Below are 20281 nucleotides of genomic sequence, written 5' to 3' on the forward strand. Positions count from 1 at the left end.
CATGAACACTGAGGACTTGATGCATTTCGTGGTGAACTACTTAAAGTGTGCCTGTCGTTAACAAGAACCCTTTATATAAGCAGGGCAAGCAGGGCTCTGTGCACTGAGGACAAGCAGGGCTCTATACACTGAGGGCAAGCAGGGCTCTGTACAACGAGGACAAGCAGGGCTCTGTGCACTGAGGACAAGCATCTGTACAATGAGGACAAGCAGGGCTCTGTACACTGAGGACAAGCAGGGCTCTGTACACTGAGGACAAGCAGGGCTCTGTGCACTGAGGACAAGCAGGGCTCTGTGCACTGAGGACAAGCAGGGCTCTGTGCACTGAAGACAAGCAGGGCACTGTACACTGAGGACAAGCAGGGCACTGTACAGTGAGGACAAGCATCTGTACACTTAGGACAAGCAGGGCTCTGTGCACTGAGGACAAGCAGGGCTCTGTGCACTGAGGACAAGCAGGGCTCTGTGCACTGAGGACAAGCAGGGCACTGTACGCTGAGGACAAGCAGGGCTCTGTGCACTGAGGACAAGCAGGGCACTGTACAGTGAGGACAAGCAGGGCTCTGTGCACTGAGGACAAGCATCTGTACACTGAGGACAAGCAGGGCTCTGTGCACTGAGGACAAGCAGGGCTCTGTGCACTGAGGACAAGCAGGGCACTGTACGCTGAGGACAAGCAGGGCTCTGTGCACTGAGGACAAGCAGGGCTCTGTACAACGAGGACAAGCAGGGCTCTGTACAACGAGGACAAGCAGAGCTCTGTACACCGAGGACAAGCAGAGCTCTGTACACTGAGGACAAGCAGGGCAATGTACACTGAGGGCAAGCAGGGCTCTGTACACTGAGGGCAAGCGGGGCTCTGTACACTGAGGACAAGCGGGGCTCTGTGCACTGAGGACAAGCAGGGCTCTGTACACCGAGGACAAGCAGAGCTCTGTACACTGAGGACAAGCAGGGCAATGTACACTGAGGGCAAGCAGGGCTCTGTACACTGAGGGCAAGCGGGGCTCTGTACACTGAGGACAAGCGGGGCTCTGTGCACTGATGACAAGCGGGGCTCTGTGCACTGAGAACAAGCGGGGCTCTGCACTGAGGACAAGCAGGGCTCTGTACTCTGAGAACAAGCAGGGCTCTGTGCACTGAGGACAAGCAAGGCAATGTACACTGAGGACAAGCAGGGCTCTGTACACTGAGGACAAGCAGGGCTCTGTACACTGAGGACAAGCAGAGCTCTGTACACTGAGGACAAGCATCTGTACACTGAGGACAAGCAGGGCAATGTACACTGAGGGCAAGCAGGGCTCTGTACACTGAGGGCAAGCGGGGCTCTGTACACTGAGGACAAGCAGGGCTCTGTGCATTGATGACAAGCAGGGCTCTGTGCACTGAGGACAAGCGGGGCTCTGTGCACTGAGAACAAGCGGGGCTCTGCACTGAGGACAAGCAGGGCTCTGTACACTGAGGACAAGCAGGGCTCTGTGCACTGAGGACAAGCAGGGCAATGTACACTGAGGACAAGCAGGGCAATGTACACTGAGGACAAGCAGGGCTCTGTACACTGAGGACAAGCAGGGCTCTACACTGAGGACAAGCAGGGCACTGCATACTGAGGACAAGCAGGGCACTATACACTAAGGACAAGCATCTGTACACTGAGGACAAGCAGGGCTCTGTGCACTGAGGACAAGCAGGGTTCTGTGCACTGAGGTCAAGCAGGGCTCTGTGCACTGAGGGCAAGCAGGGCTCTGTACACTGAGGGCAAGCGGGGCTCTGTATACTGAGGACAAGCGGGGCTCTGTACACTGAGGACAAGCAGGGCTCTGCACTGAGGACAAGCAGGGCTCTGTGCACTGAGGACAAGCAGGGCAATGTACACTGAGGACAAGCAGGGCAATGTACACTGAGGACAAGCAGGGCTCTGTACACTGAGGACAAGCTGGGCTCTGCACTGAGGACAAGCAGGGCTCTGTACACTGAGGACAAGCAGGGCTCTGTATACTGAGGACAAGCAGGGCTCTGTGCACTGAGGACAAGCAGGGCTCTGTGCACTGAGGACAAGCAGGACTCTGTGCACTGAGGACAAGCAGGGCTCTGTACACTGAGGACAAGCAGGGCACTGTATACTGAGGACAAGCAGGGCACTGTACACTGAGGACAAGCATCTGTACACTGAGGACAAGCATCTGTACACTGAGGACAAGCAGGGCTCTGTGCACTGAGGACAAGCAGGGCTCTGTGCACTGAGGACAAGCAGGGCACTGTACACTGAGGACAAGCAGGGCACTGTACACTGAGGACAAGCAGGGCACTGTACACTGAAGAAAAGCAGGGCTCTGTGCACTGAGGACAAGCAGGGCTCTGTACAACGAGGACAATCAGGGCTCTGTATACTGAGGCAAGCAGGGCTCTGTGCACTGAGGACAAGCATCTGTACACTGAGGACAAGCAGGGTTCTGTGGACTGAGGTCAAGCAGGGCTCTGTGCACTGAGGACAAGCAGGGCACTGTACACTGAGGACAAGCAGGGCACTGTACACTGAGGAAAAGCAGGGCTCTGTGCACTGAGGACAAGCAGGGCTCTGTACAACGAGGACAATCGGGGCTCTGTATACTGAGGGCAAGCAGGGCTCTGTGCACTGAGGACAAGCGGGGCTCCGTGCACTGAGGACAAGCGGGGCTCCGTGCACTGAGGACAAGCGGGGCTCCGTGCACTGAGGACAAGCCGGGCTCTGTGCACTGGGGACAAGCGGGGCTCCGTGCACTGGGGACAAGCGGGGCTCCGTGCACTGAGGACAAGCCGGGTTCTGTGCACTGAGGACAAGCGGGGCTCTGTGCACTGAGGACAAGCGGGGCTCCGTACACTGAGGACAAGCGGGGCTCAGTGCACAGAGAACAAGCGGGGCTCTGTGCACTGAGGACAAGCGGGGCTCTGTACACCGAGGACAAGCAGGGCTCTGTGCACTGAGGACAAGCGGGGCTCTGTATACTGAAGAAAAGCAGGGCTCTGTGCACCGGGGACAAGCAGGGCTCTGTACACCAAGGACAAGCAGGGCTCTGTACACCGGGGACAAGCAGGGCTCTGTACACCGAGGACAAGCAGGGCTCTGTACACCAAGGACAAGCAGGGCTCTGTATACTGAGGACAAGCGGGGCTCTGTGCACTGAGGACAAGCGGGGCTCCGTGCACTGAGGACAAGCGGGGCTCCGTGCACTGAGGACAAGCGGGGCTCCGTGCACTGAGGACAAGCGGGGCTCCGTGCACTGAGGACAAGCCGGGCTCCGCGCACTGAGGACAAGCCGGGCTCCGTGCACTGAGGACAAGCGGGGCTCCGTGCACTGAGGACAAGCGGGGCTCTGTGCACTGAGGACAAGCGGGGCTCTGTGCACTGAGGACAAGCGGGGCTCTGTGCACTGAGGACAAGCGGGGCTCCGTACACTGAGGACAAGCGGGGCTCCGTGCACTGAGGACAAGCGGGGCTCCGTGCACGGAGGACAAGCGGGGCTCCGTGCACGGAGGACAAGCGGGGCTCTGTACATTGAGGACAAGTGGGGCTCCGTGCACTGAGGACAAGCCGGGCTCCGTATACTGAGGACAAGCGGGGATCCGTACACTGAGGACAAGCGGGGCTCCGTGCACAGAGGACAAGCGGGGCTCCGTGCAATGAGGACAAGCGGGGCTCCGTGCACGGAGGACAAGCAGGGCTCCGTACATTGAGGACAAGCATGGCTCTGTACACTGAAGAAAAGCAGGGCTCTGTGCACCGGGGACAAGCAGGGCTCTGTACACCGAGGACAAGCAGGGCTCTGTACACCAAGGACAAGCGGGGCTCTGTGCACTGAGGACAAGAGGGGCTCTGTGCACTGAGGACAAGCGGGGCTCTGTGCACTGAGGACAAGCGGGGCTCCGTACACTGAGGACAAGCGGGGCTCCGTGCACTGAGGACAAGCGGGGCTCCGTGCACTGAGGACAAGCGGGGCTCCGTGCACTGAGGACAAGCGGGGCTCCGTGCACGGAGGACAAGCGGGGCTCCGTGCACGGAGGACAAGCGGGGCTCCGTGCATTGAGGACAAGCGGGGCTCTGTACATTGAGGACAAGTGGGGCTCCGTGCACTGAGGACAAGCCGGGCTCCGTATACTGAGGACAAGCGGGGATCCGTACACTGAGGACAAGCGGGGCTCCGTGCACAGAGGACAAGCGGGGCTCCGTGCACAGAGGACAAGCGGGGCTCCGTGCACGGAGGACAAGCGGGGCTCCGTACATTGAGGACAAGCATGGCTCTGTACACTGAAGAAAAGCAGGGCTCTGTGCACCGGGGACAAGCAGGACTCTGTACACCGAGGACAAGCAGGGCTCTGTACACCGAGGACAAGCAGGGCTCTGTGTACTGAGGACAAGCAGGGCTCTGTGTACTGAGGACAAGCGGGGCTCTGTGCACTGAGGACAAGCGGGGCTCTGTGCACTGAGGACAAGCGGGGCTCCGTGCACTGAGGACAAGCGGGGCTCCGTGCACTGAGGACAAGCGGGGCTCTGTGCACTGAGGACAAGCGGGGCTCTGTGCACTGAGGACAAGCGGGGCTCCGTGCACTGAGGACAAGCGGGGCTCCGTGCACTGAGGACAAGCGGGGCTCCGTGCACTGAGGACAAGCGGGGCTCTGTGCACTGAGGACAAGCGGGGCTCTGTGCACTGAGGACAAGCGGGGCTCTGTGCACTGAGGACAAGCGGGGCTCTGTGCACTGAGGACAAGCGGGGCTCTGTGCACTGAGGACAAGCGGGGCTCTGTGCACTGAGGACAAGCGGGGCTCTGTGCACTGAGGACAAGCGGGGCTCTGTGCACTGAGGACAAGCGGGGCTCTGTGCACTGAGGACAAGCGGGGCTCCGTGCATTGAGGACAAGCGGGGCTCTGTGCACTGAGGACAAGCGGGGCTCTGTGCACTGAGGACAAGCCGGGCTCCGTATACTGAGGACAAGCGGGGATCCGTACACTGAGGACAAGCGGGGTTCCGTGCACAGAGGACAAGCCGGGCTCCGTATACTGAGGACAAGCGGGGATCCGTACACTGAGGACAAGCGGGGCTCCGTGCACAGAGGACAAGCATGGCTCTGTACACTGAAGAAAAGCAGGGCTCTGTGCACCGGGGACAAGCAGGGCTCTGTACACCGAGGACAAGCAGGGCTCTGTACACCGAGGACAAGCGGGGCTCTGTGCACTGAGGACAAGCGGGGCTCCGTGCACTGAGGACAAGCGGGGCTTCGTGCACTGAGGACAAGCGGGGCTCCGTGCACTGAGGACAAGCCGGGCTCTGTGCACTGAGGACAAGCCGGGCTCTGTGCACTGAGGACAAGCGGGGCTCCGTGCACTGAGGACAAGCGGGGCTCCGTGCACTGAGGACAAGCGGGGCTCCGTGCACTGAGGACAAGCGGGGCTCCGTGCACTGAGGACAAGCCGGGCTCTGTGCACTGAGGACAAGCGGGGCTCTGTGCACTGAGGACAAGCGGGGCTCCGTACACTGAGGACAAGCGGGGCTCAGTGCACAGAGGACAAGCGGGGCTCAGTGCACAGAGGACAAGCGGGGCTCTGTGCACTGACAAGCGGGGCTCTGTGCACTGAGGACAAGCAGGGCTCTGTGCACTGAGGACAAGCAGGGCTCTGTGCACTGAGGACAAGCGGGGCTCTGTGCACTGAGGACAAGCGGGGCTCTGTGCACGGAGGACAAGCGGGGCTCCGTGCACTGAGGACAAGCGGAGCTCCGTGCACTGAGGACAAGCGGGGCTCCGTGCACGGAGGACAAGCAGGGCTCCGTACATTGAGGACAAGCATGGCTCTGTACACTGAAGAAAAGCAGGGCTCTGTGCACCGGGGACAAGCAGGGCTCTGTACACCGAGGACAAGCAGGGCTCTGTACACCGAGGACAAGCAGGGCTCTGTGTACTGAGGACAAGCGGGGCTCTGTGCACTGAGGACAAGCGGGGCTCTGTGCACTGAGGACAAGCGGGGCTCCGTGCACTGAGGACAAGCGGGGCTCCGTGCACTGAGGACAAGCGGGGCTCCGTGCACTGAGGACAAGCGGGGCTCTGTGCACTGAGGACAAGCGGGGCTCTGTGCACTGAGGACAAGCGGGGCTCTGTGCACTGAGGACAAGCGGGGCTCTGTGCACTGAGGACAAGCGGGGCTCTGTGCACTGAGGACAAGCGGGGCTCTGTGCACTGAGGACAAGCATGGCTCTGTACACTGAAGAAAAGCAGGGCTCTGTGCACCGGGGACAAGCAGGGCTCTGTACACCGAGGACAAGCAGGGCTCTGTACACCAAGGACAAGCAGGGCTCTGTGTACTGAGGACAAGCGGGGCTCTGTGCACTGAGGACAAGCGGGGCTCTGTGCACTGAGGACAAGCGGGGCTCCGTGCACTGAGGACAAGCGGGGCTCCGTGCACTGAGGACAAGCGGGGTTCCGTGCACAGAGGACAAGCCGGGCTCCGTATACTGAGGACAAGCGGGGATCCGTACACTGAGGACAAGCGGGGCTCCGTGCACAGAGGACAAGCATGGCTCTGTACACTGAAGAAAAGCAGGGCTCTGTGCACCGGGGACAAGCAGGGCTCTGTACACCGAGGACAAGCAGGGCTCTGTACACCGAGGACAAGCGGGGCTCTGTGCACTGAGGACAAGCGGGGCTCCGTGCACTGAGGACAAGCGGGGCTCCGTGCACTGAGGACAAGCGGGGCTCCGTGCACTGAGGACAAGCCGGGCTCTGTGCACTGAGGACAAGCCGGGCTCTGTGCACTGAGGACAAGCGGGGCTCCGTGCACTGAGGACAAGCGGGGCTCCGTGCACTGAGGACAAGCGGGGCTCCGTGCACTGAGGACAAGCGGGGCTCCGTGCACTGAGGACAAGCCGGGCTCTGTGCACTGAGGACAAGCGGGGCTCTGTGCACTGAGGACAAGCGGGGCTCCGTACACTGAGGACAAGCGGGGCTCAGTGCACAGAGGACAAGCGGGGCTCTGTGCACTGAGGACAAGCGGGGCTCTGTGCACTGAGGACAAGCATGGCTCTGTGCACTGAGGACAAGCAGGGCTCTGTGCACTGAGGACAAGCAGGGCTCTGTGCACTGAGGACAAGCGGGGCTCTGTGCACTGAGGACAAGCGGGGCTCCGTACACTGAGGACAAGCGGGGCTCAGTGCACAGAGGACAAGCGGGGCTCTGTGCACTGAGGACAAGCGGGGCTCTGTGCACTGAGGACAAGCATGGCTCTGTGCACTGAGGACAAGCAGGGCTCTGTGCACTGAGGACAAGCAGGGCTCTGTGCACTGAGGACAAGCGGGGCTCTGTGCACTGAGGACAAGCGGGGCTCTGTGCACGGAGGACAAGCGGGGCTCCGTGCACTGAGGACAAGCGGAGCTCCGTGCACTGAGGACAAGCGGGGCTCCGTGCACGGAGGACAAGCAGGGCTCCGTACATTGAGGACAAGCATGGCTCTGTACACTGAAGAAAAGCAGGGCTCTGTGCACCGGGGACAAGCAGGGCTCTGTACACCGAGGACAAGCAGGGCTCTGTACACCGAGGACAAGCAGGGCTCTGTGTACTGAGGACAAGCGGGGCTCTGTGCACTGAGGACAAGCGGGGCTCTGTGCACTGAGGACAAGCGGGGCTCCGTGCACTGAGGACAAGCGGGGCTCTGTGCACTGAGGACAAGCGGGGCTCTGTGCACTGAGGACAAGCGGGGCTCTGTGCACTGAGGACAAGCGGGGCTCTGTGCACTGAGGACAAGCGGGGCTCTGTGCACTGAGGACAAGCGGGGCTCTGTGCACTGAGGACAAGCGGGGCTCTGTGCACTGAGGACAAGCGGGGCTCTGTGCACTGAGGACAAGCGGGGCTCTGTGCACTGAGGACAAGCCGAGCTCCGTCCACTGAGGACAAGCGGGGCTCCGTCCACTGAGGACAAGCGGGGCTCCGTCCACTGAGGACAAGCGGGGCTCCGTCCACTGAGGACAAGCGGGGCTCCGTCCACTGAGGACAAGCGGGGCTCCGTGCACGGAGGACAAGCGGGGCTCCGTGCATTGAGGACAAGCGGGGCTCCGTACATTGAGGACAAGTGGGGCTCTGTGCACTGAGGACAAGTGGGGCTCTGTGCACTGAGGACAAGCCGGGCTCTGTATACTGAGGACAAGCGGGGATCCGTACACTGAGGACAAGCGGGGCTCTGTGCACTGAGGACAAGCAGGGCTCTGTGCACTGAGGACAAGCGGGGCTCTGTGCACGGAGGACAAGCGGGGCTCCGTGCACTGAGGACAAGCGGAGCTCCGTGCACTGAGGACAAGCGGGGCTCCGTGCACGGAGGACAAGCAGGGCTCCGTACATTGAGGACAAGCATGGCTCTGTACACTGAAGAAAAGCAGGGCTCTGTGCACCGGGGACAAGCAGGGCTCTGTACACCGAGGACAAGCAGGGCTCTGTACACCGAGGACAAGCAGGGCTCTGTGTACTGAGGACAAGCGGGGCTCTGTGCACTGAGGACAAGCGGGGCTCTGTGCACTGAGGACAAGCGGGGCTCCGTGCACTGAGGACAAGCGGGGCTCCGTGCACTGAGGACAAGCGGGGCTCTGTGCACTGAGGACAAGCGGGGCTCTGTGCACTGAGGACAAGCGGGGCTCTGTGCACTGAGGACAAGCGGGGCTCTATGCACTGAGGACAAGCGGGGCTCTGTGCACTGAGGACAAGCGGGGCTCTGTGCACTGAGGACAAGCGGGGCTCTGTGCACTGAGGACAAGCCGAGCTCCGTCCACTGAGGACAAGCGGGGCTCCGTCCACTGAGGACAAGCGGGGCTCCGTCCACTGAGGACAAGCGGGGCTCCGTCCACTGAGGACAAGCGGGGCTCCGTCCACTGAGGACAAGCGGGGCTCCGTGCACGGAGGACAAGCGGGGCTCCGTGCATTGAGGACAAGCGGGGCTCTGTACATTGAGGACAAGTGGGGCTCTGTGCACTGAGGACAAGCCGGGCTCTGTATACTGAGGACAAGCGGGGATCCGTACACTGAGGACAAGCGGGGCTCCGTGCACAGAGGACAAGCGGGGCTCCGTGCACTGAGGACAAGCGGGGCTCCGTGCACGGAGGACAAGCGGGGCTCCGTACATTGAGGACAAGCATTGCTCTGTACACTGAAGAAAAGCAGGGCTCTGTGCACCGGGGACAAGCAGGGCTCTGTACACCGAGGACAAGCAGGGCTCTGTACACCGAGGACAAGCAGGGCTCTGTATACTGAGGACAAGCAGGGCTCTGTGCACTGAGGACAAGCATGGCTCTGTGGACTGAGGTCAAGCAGGGCTCTGTACACTGAGGCTCCATGACATGCTCCAAGATCGTATGTCAGGATGATTGACAAGCTAGGAGCCTGCACAGAGCCCTGCTTGTCCTCACAGAGACACACAGGCAATAGCTGTAGGGACAGCATTTTTTCACCCCCCAAAAAATATACAAATTTTTTAATCATTTTTTAATAATTACAAATATACACATAATAGTATTATCTACATTATTTAAAAAGTTTTTGATAATGACAGGTACACTTTAATCATAAGTATTATGATTAAGTTGTTCGCCACAAAACAAGTCATGTCCTTTGTGTTCCTGTGTTTGAGACTACGTGTATGTTCATTTGGACTTTTATATGGATTTAATAAATCTTCAACTTTTCCGACACCCTTGGATTCCTGGATCCCTTTTCTGCTATTGTTTGCAGCCGCCACACTTGTGGAATATCCGTGCACTCCTAGACTCCTATCTTCCGATGGTGAGCCAATTTGCCTTTGCCTATAGAAGGACCATAAAGGACTACAAGGAAATGTTCTTTGGAGGTTGGCTGATTGACCAGTTGTCTTAGGGTATGTTCCCATCTAATTGGACATTATGTTTGTGGTAGACATTGACAGAATGATATGCCCGCGTATATTATGCCTTACCCATGCCAAATACATTAATTTCATTGGACCAAATGTATTCTAATAGTTTCTTCCATCCATTTCTAAGCATATGTAAAGTTTTTTGCGGGACTCAAAAATGTGGCCACTTGTGCTTTTGAGTCCAATATATGTGAAATGGACCAAACGTAGTCACTAGTAGATGACATTCGATCCATTGAAATTAATGGATTCCCATGGGTACGAGCCGGTATACAACCCCAACCTGGAATTTGTGCAGGTCAATATCTACTTTTTGAGGAAGGCTAGTATAAAGGAGGTGACACGTATAAACTATACATCTATCAGGGCCACCTGTACATACAGTAGTACTCCCTTTTAGGTCAAAAGTTTCCTTTTAGCAGTATTTCCCAACCAAGGTGTCTCCAGCTGTTGCAAAACTACTCAGCATGCCCGGACAGCCAAAGGTTGTGTGCATAGTGTGCAGCAGAATTCCATTGAAAACTAGGGAACACTGCTGCAACAGAATTTCCAAACTCAATTTTTCTGCTGGATTCCGCTCTGAAATTCCACCATGTGAACATAGCCTAAGAGTCTGTGGTCAAGTCAGCAGAAACATGAGTATTTTTCCCCCCATTGTCCTCAGTTCCACACTTATGTAGTTGAAATTAAAGACGTTATCCATGATTATAATAAAAGCAGCTGCTTTCTTTCAGAAACAGCGCCACTCTTGTCCTCAGGTTGTGTGTGTTATTGCAGCTTAGTTCCATTAAAGTTATTGGAGCTTTAAAGGGATACTCCACTCCCCAGCGTTCGGAACATTTAGTTCCGAATGCTGGGTGCAGGCTTTGGGGGTCGTCATGCCCCCTCGTGACGTCACGCCCCCACCCCCTCAATGCAAGTCAATGGGAGGGGGCGTGATGGTCATCACGCCCCCTCCCATAGACATGTATTGAGGGGGCGGGACGTGACATCATGAAAGGGGCGTGGTGACCCCTGAAGTCCGCTCCCCAGCAGCTGGGGAGTGGAGTACCCCTTTAATAACGCACACAACCTGAGGACACGAGTGGTGCTGATATTTTTTCCTGGATAATTCCTTTAATGGACATGCTTTAAATCGAGGTGACCTTCGTGTGACTAAAGAATGTAGACGGAACATCAGTTATTGCCTGTGTACCCTATATTATAGATTGTAACTGTTCCCCTAGAAATCACTCCCTTTCACATCACTGGTCAGGGCAAAGCTGTTTTGGAAAGGTCATTGTCATTTCACGTTTCTCAATTTGCACCATTAATCAGATTTGTTTCTAAAACAAAAAGGACATTGAGTTGATAACTTACTTAAAGCGTACCTATCGTTATAAAAACCATCAACATTTATCTTTAAGCTCCTGTAGTTGTATATTAGATGTATGTTGGGTCTCCTCTATTGCTGGTAGAGTAGACAGACTCTTCCCGGTGTCCTGTCAGAGCTCTGCTGTGCGCTCTAGGCCAATCTGATCTCTCCCTCTGCTACACCCCCCTCCCTCCTTTCCATCTTCCTATCATGCTGTTTCATTGAAAGCTGCAGCTGCATCCCCCCTCTTCCCTGTTTTCTATTTACTGTTTTACACTAGATGGATTTTTTGGTGACTGAGAAGGTTTCTGAACAGAGAGCCTGCAGACATGGAGAGAGACTACAGGCTGTCGGAAGGTGAGAAAGGTGTCACTTTCTCTAATAAGCTATATTACAAACTCAAATGTATTCAATCTATGGAAACAGAAAACATATAAATATATATAAGGATAGGTACGCTTTAAAGTGTGGTTACCTCTGGTAAAAATTCTTTACATTGTCCTTAATCCCAGTAAAAGCTGTAGGGTGGTTCATACTCATAGACAGCAGTCTGTACACTGATGGCTCATTTTTGTATATCCCTTAAAGCTTGTATTTCCCCACATAGCGCTGTTTGTTGAGTTGGTGTCACTCCCAAAATTTAACTGGGTTATACCAATTTGGAAAGTTATCCCCTATCGACAGGATGGGAGAATAACAAGTTGATTGGTGAGAGGTCCGAGCACTAGGACCACTACTGATCACGAGAACTGAGGAAAATTGGAACATGATGCACAGCCAATGATTCATTCTCTATGGGGCTTTCCAACATTGCCAAGCTCGGCACTTATGAGGTAAGAACAGCTTCAGCAGAGGTAGGCATGACAAAGCGGCCTGTGAACCAGGAAATGCGCTGCATGCTGGTCCCACTTTTATCCTGGTTTGATCCATTCGACACCTGTCACCCCGCCTACCTCTGCTGAAGCTGTTCTTACCTCGTATCCATCTGTCTGGGCAGGAGGGCTGCAGAAGGATTTTATTATTTCCATACTCTTTTCCATTGTTGTGTATGGTGTGCACAACCATCGAGGGTAAGCGCAAACTATTCCCTAGCCATTCCCCCTTGTATATCGTACACTGCTCCTTCCATTTATTTTAGAGCTCAACAATTGGCAATGTCCACAAGCCCCATAGAGAATAAATGGAGAGCTGGAGTGCTCCATTCATTAAGCTGATAATCTGTGAGTTGGGAAAACCCCTATGGACATAGGTCCAGATTTACTAAGATTGTCAGGTTTTAGAGATCCTTGTTTCGGGTTTTGCTTCACATTCTGTCAGATTAACTAACAGTCTGTTAGTTGTTTAGTGCATTTGGTTGGTTTTGAGGTCTCTCTCTGTGTTCAGTTGCGACATTATTGGATAATGGCTTCACGTACTAAAGTGTTTACGAGTTGATTAGGACAAGTTTTGTGCCAAAGTTCTGGCACATGACTATTGCACCAGAATCTGCACCTAAAAAAAATCCCCAACCTGACCTCCAACACCGTCCACAATCTCAAGAAATCCTGAAACGGGAGCGTGGCTACACAAAATCTCCAAATCACAATCTATTTACTAACAAATTCACCTTAAAAAGTGTGAAAAAGACAAACATAGAAGGTGGTGAGAAAACAAGCATTTATGTGTGAAAAGTTTATTTAGATAGGTCTTACATTTTGGATGGATTAATAAATGCAAAACAAATTTGTAACTTTTTTTTGTATTTTTAAATATCATTTAGAAATTAAACCATTTTCTCATTTCATTATTTTATTAATGTAAAAGTAATCTCTGCTCTTTATTATTATATTTTTCCCTATTCTGAAATGTTAGTTATATAGTACTCTTGTTATACCCCTGGCCACAGGTATGAACAGCCGTCTTCAGCTTGACCTACTTTCTATGGTGTCTTAATAGGGCCCTTCGCTCCTAGACATCTTATGTCTGATCGTGGGGGTCCTGCCACTGGGCTGCGGCACCCCAGTCATCTGTTGCGCGGAGCGAACTTCGCTCCATGCCGAATGATTGGCGTTACGGGGTCAGAGGCTCATGACGTCACGGTCATGCCCCCTTTGTGATGTTACAACCACGCCCCCTCAAGCCATGCCCCCTCCCATAGACTTGCATTGAGGGTGCTTGACTGTGACGTCACAAGCCTCCGGCACTGCACCCGATGCTCTAAACGAATGCCGGGTGCAGCAGGGAGATTACAGGGGCCCCAGTGGTAGGACCCCTGTAATCAGACATCTTATCCCCTATCCTTTGGATAGGGGATAAGATGTCAAGTGGCGGAGTACCCCTTTAAGCTGTGGCACCCCCTCTCGCTCGTTATTTTTTCACTTTAATTCACTGCGTTATGTTTTTGCAGACAATACCAGGTGGTCAATGATATTTTAGCCTGGATCAGGAGTGGGAAATACTAGTTGTGTTGTTAGGTGATATCTGGAGATGAGAACTCAGCTCATGTGGCATTGAGGACACTGCAGCAGTGTTTTTTGCATGGCGGCGCACCATATTAGTCATATTAGCCACAGTTTGTTACTTGCATCTGCTCCACATCCATGGTTTCCCCATTCATGACCGTGCTGCTCCTTTTCTCTGCCCTTCTTTGTGCTAGCGTATATAATCGTTGAGATTGTTAGACCATGAACATCTCATAGTCCTACTTTTTAACTAGAATTGAATGAGCCTAGAGCCCTTATTTTATCCCAATTTCAGGGGGGTCGTGGCTCACTGAACTTTCGAACATTGTCAGGTTCGGCTCGTGCAAAACTGGCATTGCCAGGGCTGAGCATCTTACAGCCATGAGTGCAACTTTGCCCAACAAGGAAGAAGTTAATTAGCTCTGCTAAGCGGCATTAGTTAACTAGATGGCTGTATTATGTATCCCCCAATGCTGGTCTACTGTAACAAAAGAGGTAAGTTGCCATGTGCAGCACAATCCAAACACTTTCCGAAAGTTTGGCAAGCCGAACTTTCAGAAAGCTCGCTCAACTCTACTTTTATCCACCCCATTAGATATCCCATCCCCAGGGGGTGACAAGAATGGGCAGGAAGACCCAGAAATTGACAGTAAGGTTGGGAATCACTGGCCTACCGTGAAACTGCATGTTATCAGGGATGTGCAGATCTCCCAGACTAAATATCACTGTCAAATTTGTTTCACATCCAGATCCTGATTTAGATGTGGAAGTGCCCTGATTGCCCATGCAGTGTATGTACTTGTACTCTGTCAGAAGTAGGAGTCCCTGCTCCTGTAAAGTACAATGAGCAGCACATGTAGTGAGTTAAAGAAGTCATGCATACTTATCTCCAGGCTGATTCCTGTACAGGAGCAGGGACTCCTGTAAAAAGTAGGAGTCCCTGCTCCTGTTGTGTACACTAAGCGCTTGACCCAGCGAATGTAGTGAGTGAAAGTTACAATGCATACTTATCTCCAGGTGGGTCACTGTACGGAAGCAGGGACTCCTGTGAATAGTAGGAGTCCCTGCTCCTGTACTGTACACTGAGCAACATATGTAGTGAGTAAAAGCAGCAGAGTATACTTATCTCAAGGCTGATCACTGTACAGGATCAGGGACTCGTGTTAAAAGTAGGAGTCCCTGCTCCTGTAGAGTACACTAAGCGCTGACCAAGAAAATGTAGTAAGTCAAAGTTACAATGCATACTTATCCCCAGGCTGATCACTGTACAGGAGCAGGCACTTAGTTTTCTCTACAGGAACAGCGACTCCTACTTTTAACAGGAGTCCCTGCTCCTGTAGAGTACACTAAGTGCTTTATCCAGCGAATGTAGTGAGTGAAAGCTACAATGTATACTTATTTCCAGGCTGGTCACTGTTCGGGAGCAGGGGCTCCTGTAAAAAGTAGGAGTCCCTTCTCCTGCAGAAAACACTAAGTGCCTCACCCAGCGAATTTAGTAAGTGAAAGTTATCCATACAATGCATATTCATCTCTAGGCAGTGTAAAGGAGCAGGGACAAAACAAATCGATTGGTGTCAAAATAGATGCATGTTGTGCTGCATGAGCTAAGATAAGCAGCTTTAACACTGACAATAAAAAGAAAGCTGTAGCCCAGTGCTTCCCAACCAGGGTGCCTCCAGCTGTTCCAAAACTACAACTCCCAGGTCCGGGCCTGCTGGGAGTTGTAGTTTTGCAACAGCTGGAGGCACCCTGGTTGGAACGCACTGTTGTAGACAGTTGGCACAGAGCAGTGTCCGTAGACAGGGTTATTCTGGACAATTTCCTTTGCCTCTTTGGTAATCCATATCCTCACATTCCGTACCAGCCAATATCGCTGAATACAAGATATATTTTTTTTCCTTAAATTTTTTGTTGACGTTGCAGAAAGATCTCATGTTACTGGTTCTGCGAGGTATCACATCCGTCACCGCCTCAACCATAACGCCATAATACAACAGAACACGTCATATGCAGGGTTAATGGTGCACAGATTAATTTAAAAAAAAATCTGCTGTAACCATTAACAACCAATCAGAGGCCTGCTTCTTAATTCTGTCGGAAAATCCAACCTATTGAATGAAGATCATATCATCACTTCCTGTACATTTATGGGATTATCCACATTTAGACGACTCCATTATACTGCAGGGTATTGGAGAATTTTATGAGGAAGCCAGAAACCAAAACCGAAACAAGTTGGATCAAAAATGGCTATATAATATAAAGGACAATGGAGTCATCTGAACGGTGGGGTCCCTATAAATGTCACCCTGTATGGTAATGCTGTAATGTCCCTGCTTTATTGTGTGCTTATCCTAACAGAACGCTGTCACCTGCCAAGTCTCCATCCTCATCTACAGGATCCATTGCTTCTAGCAGAAAATACCCGTACCCGATGCCGCCTCTTCCCGATGAGGAGAAGAAACCAAGCAGACAGAGTGCACGGGTAGGCACCTTGTAGCCGTTCTAGTAGAGTAGGGCTGCCATAGTCTATGGGGGTCCCTAATAAAACACTGATCGCCACTGTACATCATTGTATCACTCCAGACGATGTACAGTGAAGGAAAAAATTATTTGACCCCCTGCTTATTTTGTACATTTTCCCCTTGATGAAGAAATGATCAGTCTATAATTTTAATGGTAGGTTTATTTGAACAGTGAGAGACAGAATAACAACAAAAAAATCCAGAAAAACACATTTCAAATAACTTATGAATTGATTTGCATTTTACTCAGCAAACTATCTGGCTCCCAGGTGTCTTTATACAGGCAAGCTGAGCTGAGATTAGGAGCACTCTTTTGAAGGGAGTGCTCCCATTCTCAGCTTGTTACCTGTATAAAAGACACCTGTCCACAGAAGCAGTCAATCAGCTTCAAACAATCGGTTACACAATATGTGGTGAAGGACTGAAGGTCCTCCTGCTCAAGAAAACATATGTACAGGCCTGTCTGAAGTTTGCCAGTAAACATCTGAATCAGACGGGTCTGTACATGAGCTTTCTTGAGCAGGGAGACCTTGTGGGTGCTGCAGGATTTCAGTCCTTCACAACATAGTGTGTCACCAATCATTTTCTTTGTAACTATGGCCCCAGATGCCTTTAGATCACTGCCAAGATCCTCCCGTGTAGTTTTGGGCTGATTCCTCACCGTTCCCATGATCACCAAAACTCCACAGTGTGAGATCTTACATGGAGCCCCCGACCTAGGGAGATTGACAGGTATTTTATATTTTATTCCATTTGTGAATAATCGCACCAACTGTTGTAAACTTCTCACCAAGCTGCTTGGCGATGGTCTTGTAGCCCATTCCAGCCTTGTGTAAGTCTACCATCTTGTCCCTGACATACTTGGACAACTCTCTGGTCTTGGCCATGGTGGAGAGATTCTGAATCTGATTGATTTCTTCTGTAGACATGTGTCTTTTATACAGGTAAAAAAGGCTGAGATTCAGAGCACTCCCTACCCAATAGGAGGGATTTCCTACCTAATGGGGGATTCAACATAATAGAAATGCCTACTTTTTTCTGGAGGCTTCTACCTAATAGGGGGTATTCCCTACTTACCTGTCTTTTGGGGGCTTTTTACCCAATAGGGGGATTTACTACCTAAATTCTAGGGGCATATCTTAAAGGGAATCTGTCATCAGTGTCACCCACACTAACCTATTGGTACAGGTGTGTAGTGTGGTGACAGTGATGATAGCGATACTTACCTAGCCCCAATCCGTTGTCCTGTTCATCTGTTATCTTCCTTATTCCGGCGGCAGGAATGGTGCCGGGCAAAAGCACGCTGACGTCACCACTACTGCTTCTCTGCTGGGCCCTGTTGTGATAATAAGCAAGATACCAGGTGAATTGGGCCATGGAGCGGAGGTAGGTAAGTATCGTTATCATCACTGCCACCTGCACTACCAGCCTGTACCAACAGGTTAATGCGGGTGACACTGATGACAGATTCCCTTCATTATGAATGTCAGTGAGGGCTTCATGTTCAACCTACGCCTATGACTTCACAAAGTCTATAGCCACCTCTGCTGTCACATGACATAAAAAAAGTACCAGTAATTGGTGTTGGTGAGTACTTGCAAAAAAGTATCAGTACTTGTAGTCTGCCTTAAAAATAATGGTATCAGGACATCCCTAGACTGTATACATGGTCACTCTGCCATAAGGAAATAGTGCTATCTCCACTCTTGTACGCATGCATCTTACAAACCAATGAGACCCAAGACAACTTCTGTCTATATGACCGATGATGGCATAGGGATACCACAGAGTGGCAACAGGTTCTCTGAGCCAGAACATAACCCGCTCTATGTCAGTGAGTTCAATTAGAATAGAGCCTTACTTTTCTCACAGGGAAGGCCTTTTGTCTCAATAGCTGTCATGTAATACTCCATTTCACCGGTAGTGGCCACTGCAGGGAAACAACCTGGCAAGTCACAGCCCGCCCCTGAGGAGTCCATCTCTTTTAAGAAAAGCCACATATCAGTCTACTTTATATTCACTTTTTTCTTTTTTTCTGGAGGGAAACCTTCAGAACATTGGCTACTTATCTTCCTGAATATTGTTCCTATAAATAACCAATAATTTTGGCAATGTGAAGACGTTATATAACAGTATGGTGGAGAGGAGGGGGGACTGGTTACCAGATTCTTCCCATCTCCATACAGTCAAAACTTTATGCAACTTTTGACAATTTTTTCTTTCTCTACAGCTGTGGGAAACATCCATCTAGATGAAGAATGTTTTTTTTTTCTTGGCGGTGGAATCCGAAGCGTTAACACTGTACTCATCGACCAATACTGACGGACCATTGTTGTTTACAGAGACCTTTGCCTTCCTGAAGAGGCTCTCACTACCGATAATACTTTCCCATTCCGGAAAGGGTGGAAGAAATAGACTTAAATCCTGATTCGAAAGAGGGAATTAAAGCCCAACGTCAATGGTCTCAGCAAAAGGGGCGGCGGCAGGGAGGCGTCTTATGCATGATAGATATCATTTTCCCACAGCAGGTATAAATTCTCATATCTGCCGAACAAGAGGTCTAAAATTTCGCCTAGCGCATAAAACCATCTATTGTTTAACCACCAAGAGTCCACGGAAAAAAAAAAAAAAAAAAACATTTCCACGCACGATTGCTACCCCCCTAGTGGTCACTTCTGTTCGATGCATGCACATATGAAGTTTTCCACTTGCTATAGAAAACATTGTTCTGTAAGAGTACGCATGGAACCATAGAGGATAATAACGCTTTTTTTTTTTTTTTTATTTAGAAAAAAAAAAGCCCAAATTTTGCCTAAATTACAACATTTATAATCACTCGTTTTGTACATATGTACATTTTAAATTGTAAAAAGAAAAAAAAAATTATAATAATAGGTATAATTACATGATTTCATGAGACGTGAGCACACTGTTAGTTTTACACCAGGACGGTCTGGAAAATGAAAAAAAAAAAAATTAAAATAATAAAATATATCACAATAAATAGAGCACTGATATTGTAAGTAAAAGGCAACAAATGCATCTCCAACTGTGGTGGCCAAGGACCCCCCTTCCCCAGAGCAGATTGAGAGCCCTATATAGACCGCTATTTCCCAACCAGGGTGCCTGCAGCTGTTGCAAAACTACAACTCCAGCATGCCCGGACAGCCTTCGGCTGTCCGGGCATGCTGGGAGTTGCAGTTTTGCAACAGCTGGAGGCACCCTAGTTGGACCTAGGTGAGACAGAGAATGACTATGTAGATTTTAAGATGTAGATAAAAATAGAGATTTCATATGTAAGCAAGAGACATGGCATCGAAAACCTGAATGTTTGTGCCATATACACACATATATATAGATATAAATATATATATTTTGGGCGGAAATTCTAAATTCATAGGATATATGTATCATGCTGCAGGATGACCTACCAGGGTATGATGGGAATGTATGGTTCTGTGGATCTCGCAGGTTCTTCTTCGGCATGATGGGTTATGTAGATACCTCCGGTAACTGATGAGGTCATACGGAGAAACACGTTGTGGACTCTCAATTTTCTGTAAAAACAAAAAAAAAATGTAATAAAAAAAAAATGAAGGGTCCACTTCTGGTTCTCCAGGTTATGCGATCTTATGGCTGGAAGGCCATGACGCGGACATCCCTACTATTAACCAGTGCTGTGCCTTTTCGGATGCATCGATTGGAAATTGTCGCAAAAGCTCGTAGACACAGTCGGCTTATTTAATAATATAGTGCTTGAGATGGAGCAGTCAGGAAGCCGAATCATGGGGTGGGGGGGAAATTAAGAGGGTCAAAGACTATATTTAAAAAAATTATAATAATTAAAAAAAAAAAACAACACACCTTATCCCAATTCTGCCTACATTCGAAAACTGAAAGACTTTTACCGTTTGTGTGTATCTAATTAAAAAAAAAAAGATAATTTAAATAACTGGGACGCTTGGACAGTCCTAATGTATCCAAAAATCAGATGAGCAACTCTACAAAAATTTTTTTTTAAATCCTACTGTTTTGTGTCTGCAGCTGTCACGATTCGGCTTCC

At 51.2% G+C, this 20281-nt stretch overlaps 1 protein-coding gene across 14 annotated transcripts in view; it reads left to right on the plus strand.

The window, feature by feature from the left end:
• ADAM22 (ADAM metallopeptidase domain 22) overlaps positions 1-19337 on the plus strand; it is a 283448-nt gene extending 264111 nt beyond the window's left edge. For 2 of the 14 annotated variants that reach the window (XR_008843837.1, XR_008843838.1), the window contains 2 exons: positions 11533-11609; positions 16055-16177. Coding sequence is in view for 12 of the 14 variants with exons in the window: in XM_056519133.1 (XP_056375108.1) it covers positions 16055-16178; positions 18449-18469 (145 nt within the window). In the remaining 2 variants the exon portion in view is untranslated. Of the gene's footprint in view, positions 1-11532; positions 11610-16054; positions 16179-18448 lie in introns of those variants that run through there. The other 12 variants (XM_056519133.1, XM_056519135.1, XM_056519138.1 and 9 more) reach the window with 7 other exon arrangements.
• Positions 19338-20281: the final 944 nt, after the last annotated feature.

Source organism: Hyla sarda, chromosome 5 (genome assembly GCF_029499605.1).
Source record: "Hyla sarda isolate aHylSar1 chromosome 5, aHylSar1.hap1, whole genome shotgun sequence".
NCBI lineage: Eukaryota > Metazoa > Chordata > Amphibia > Anura > Hylidae > Hyla > Hyla sarda.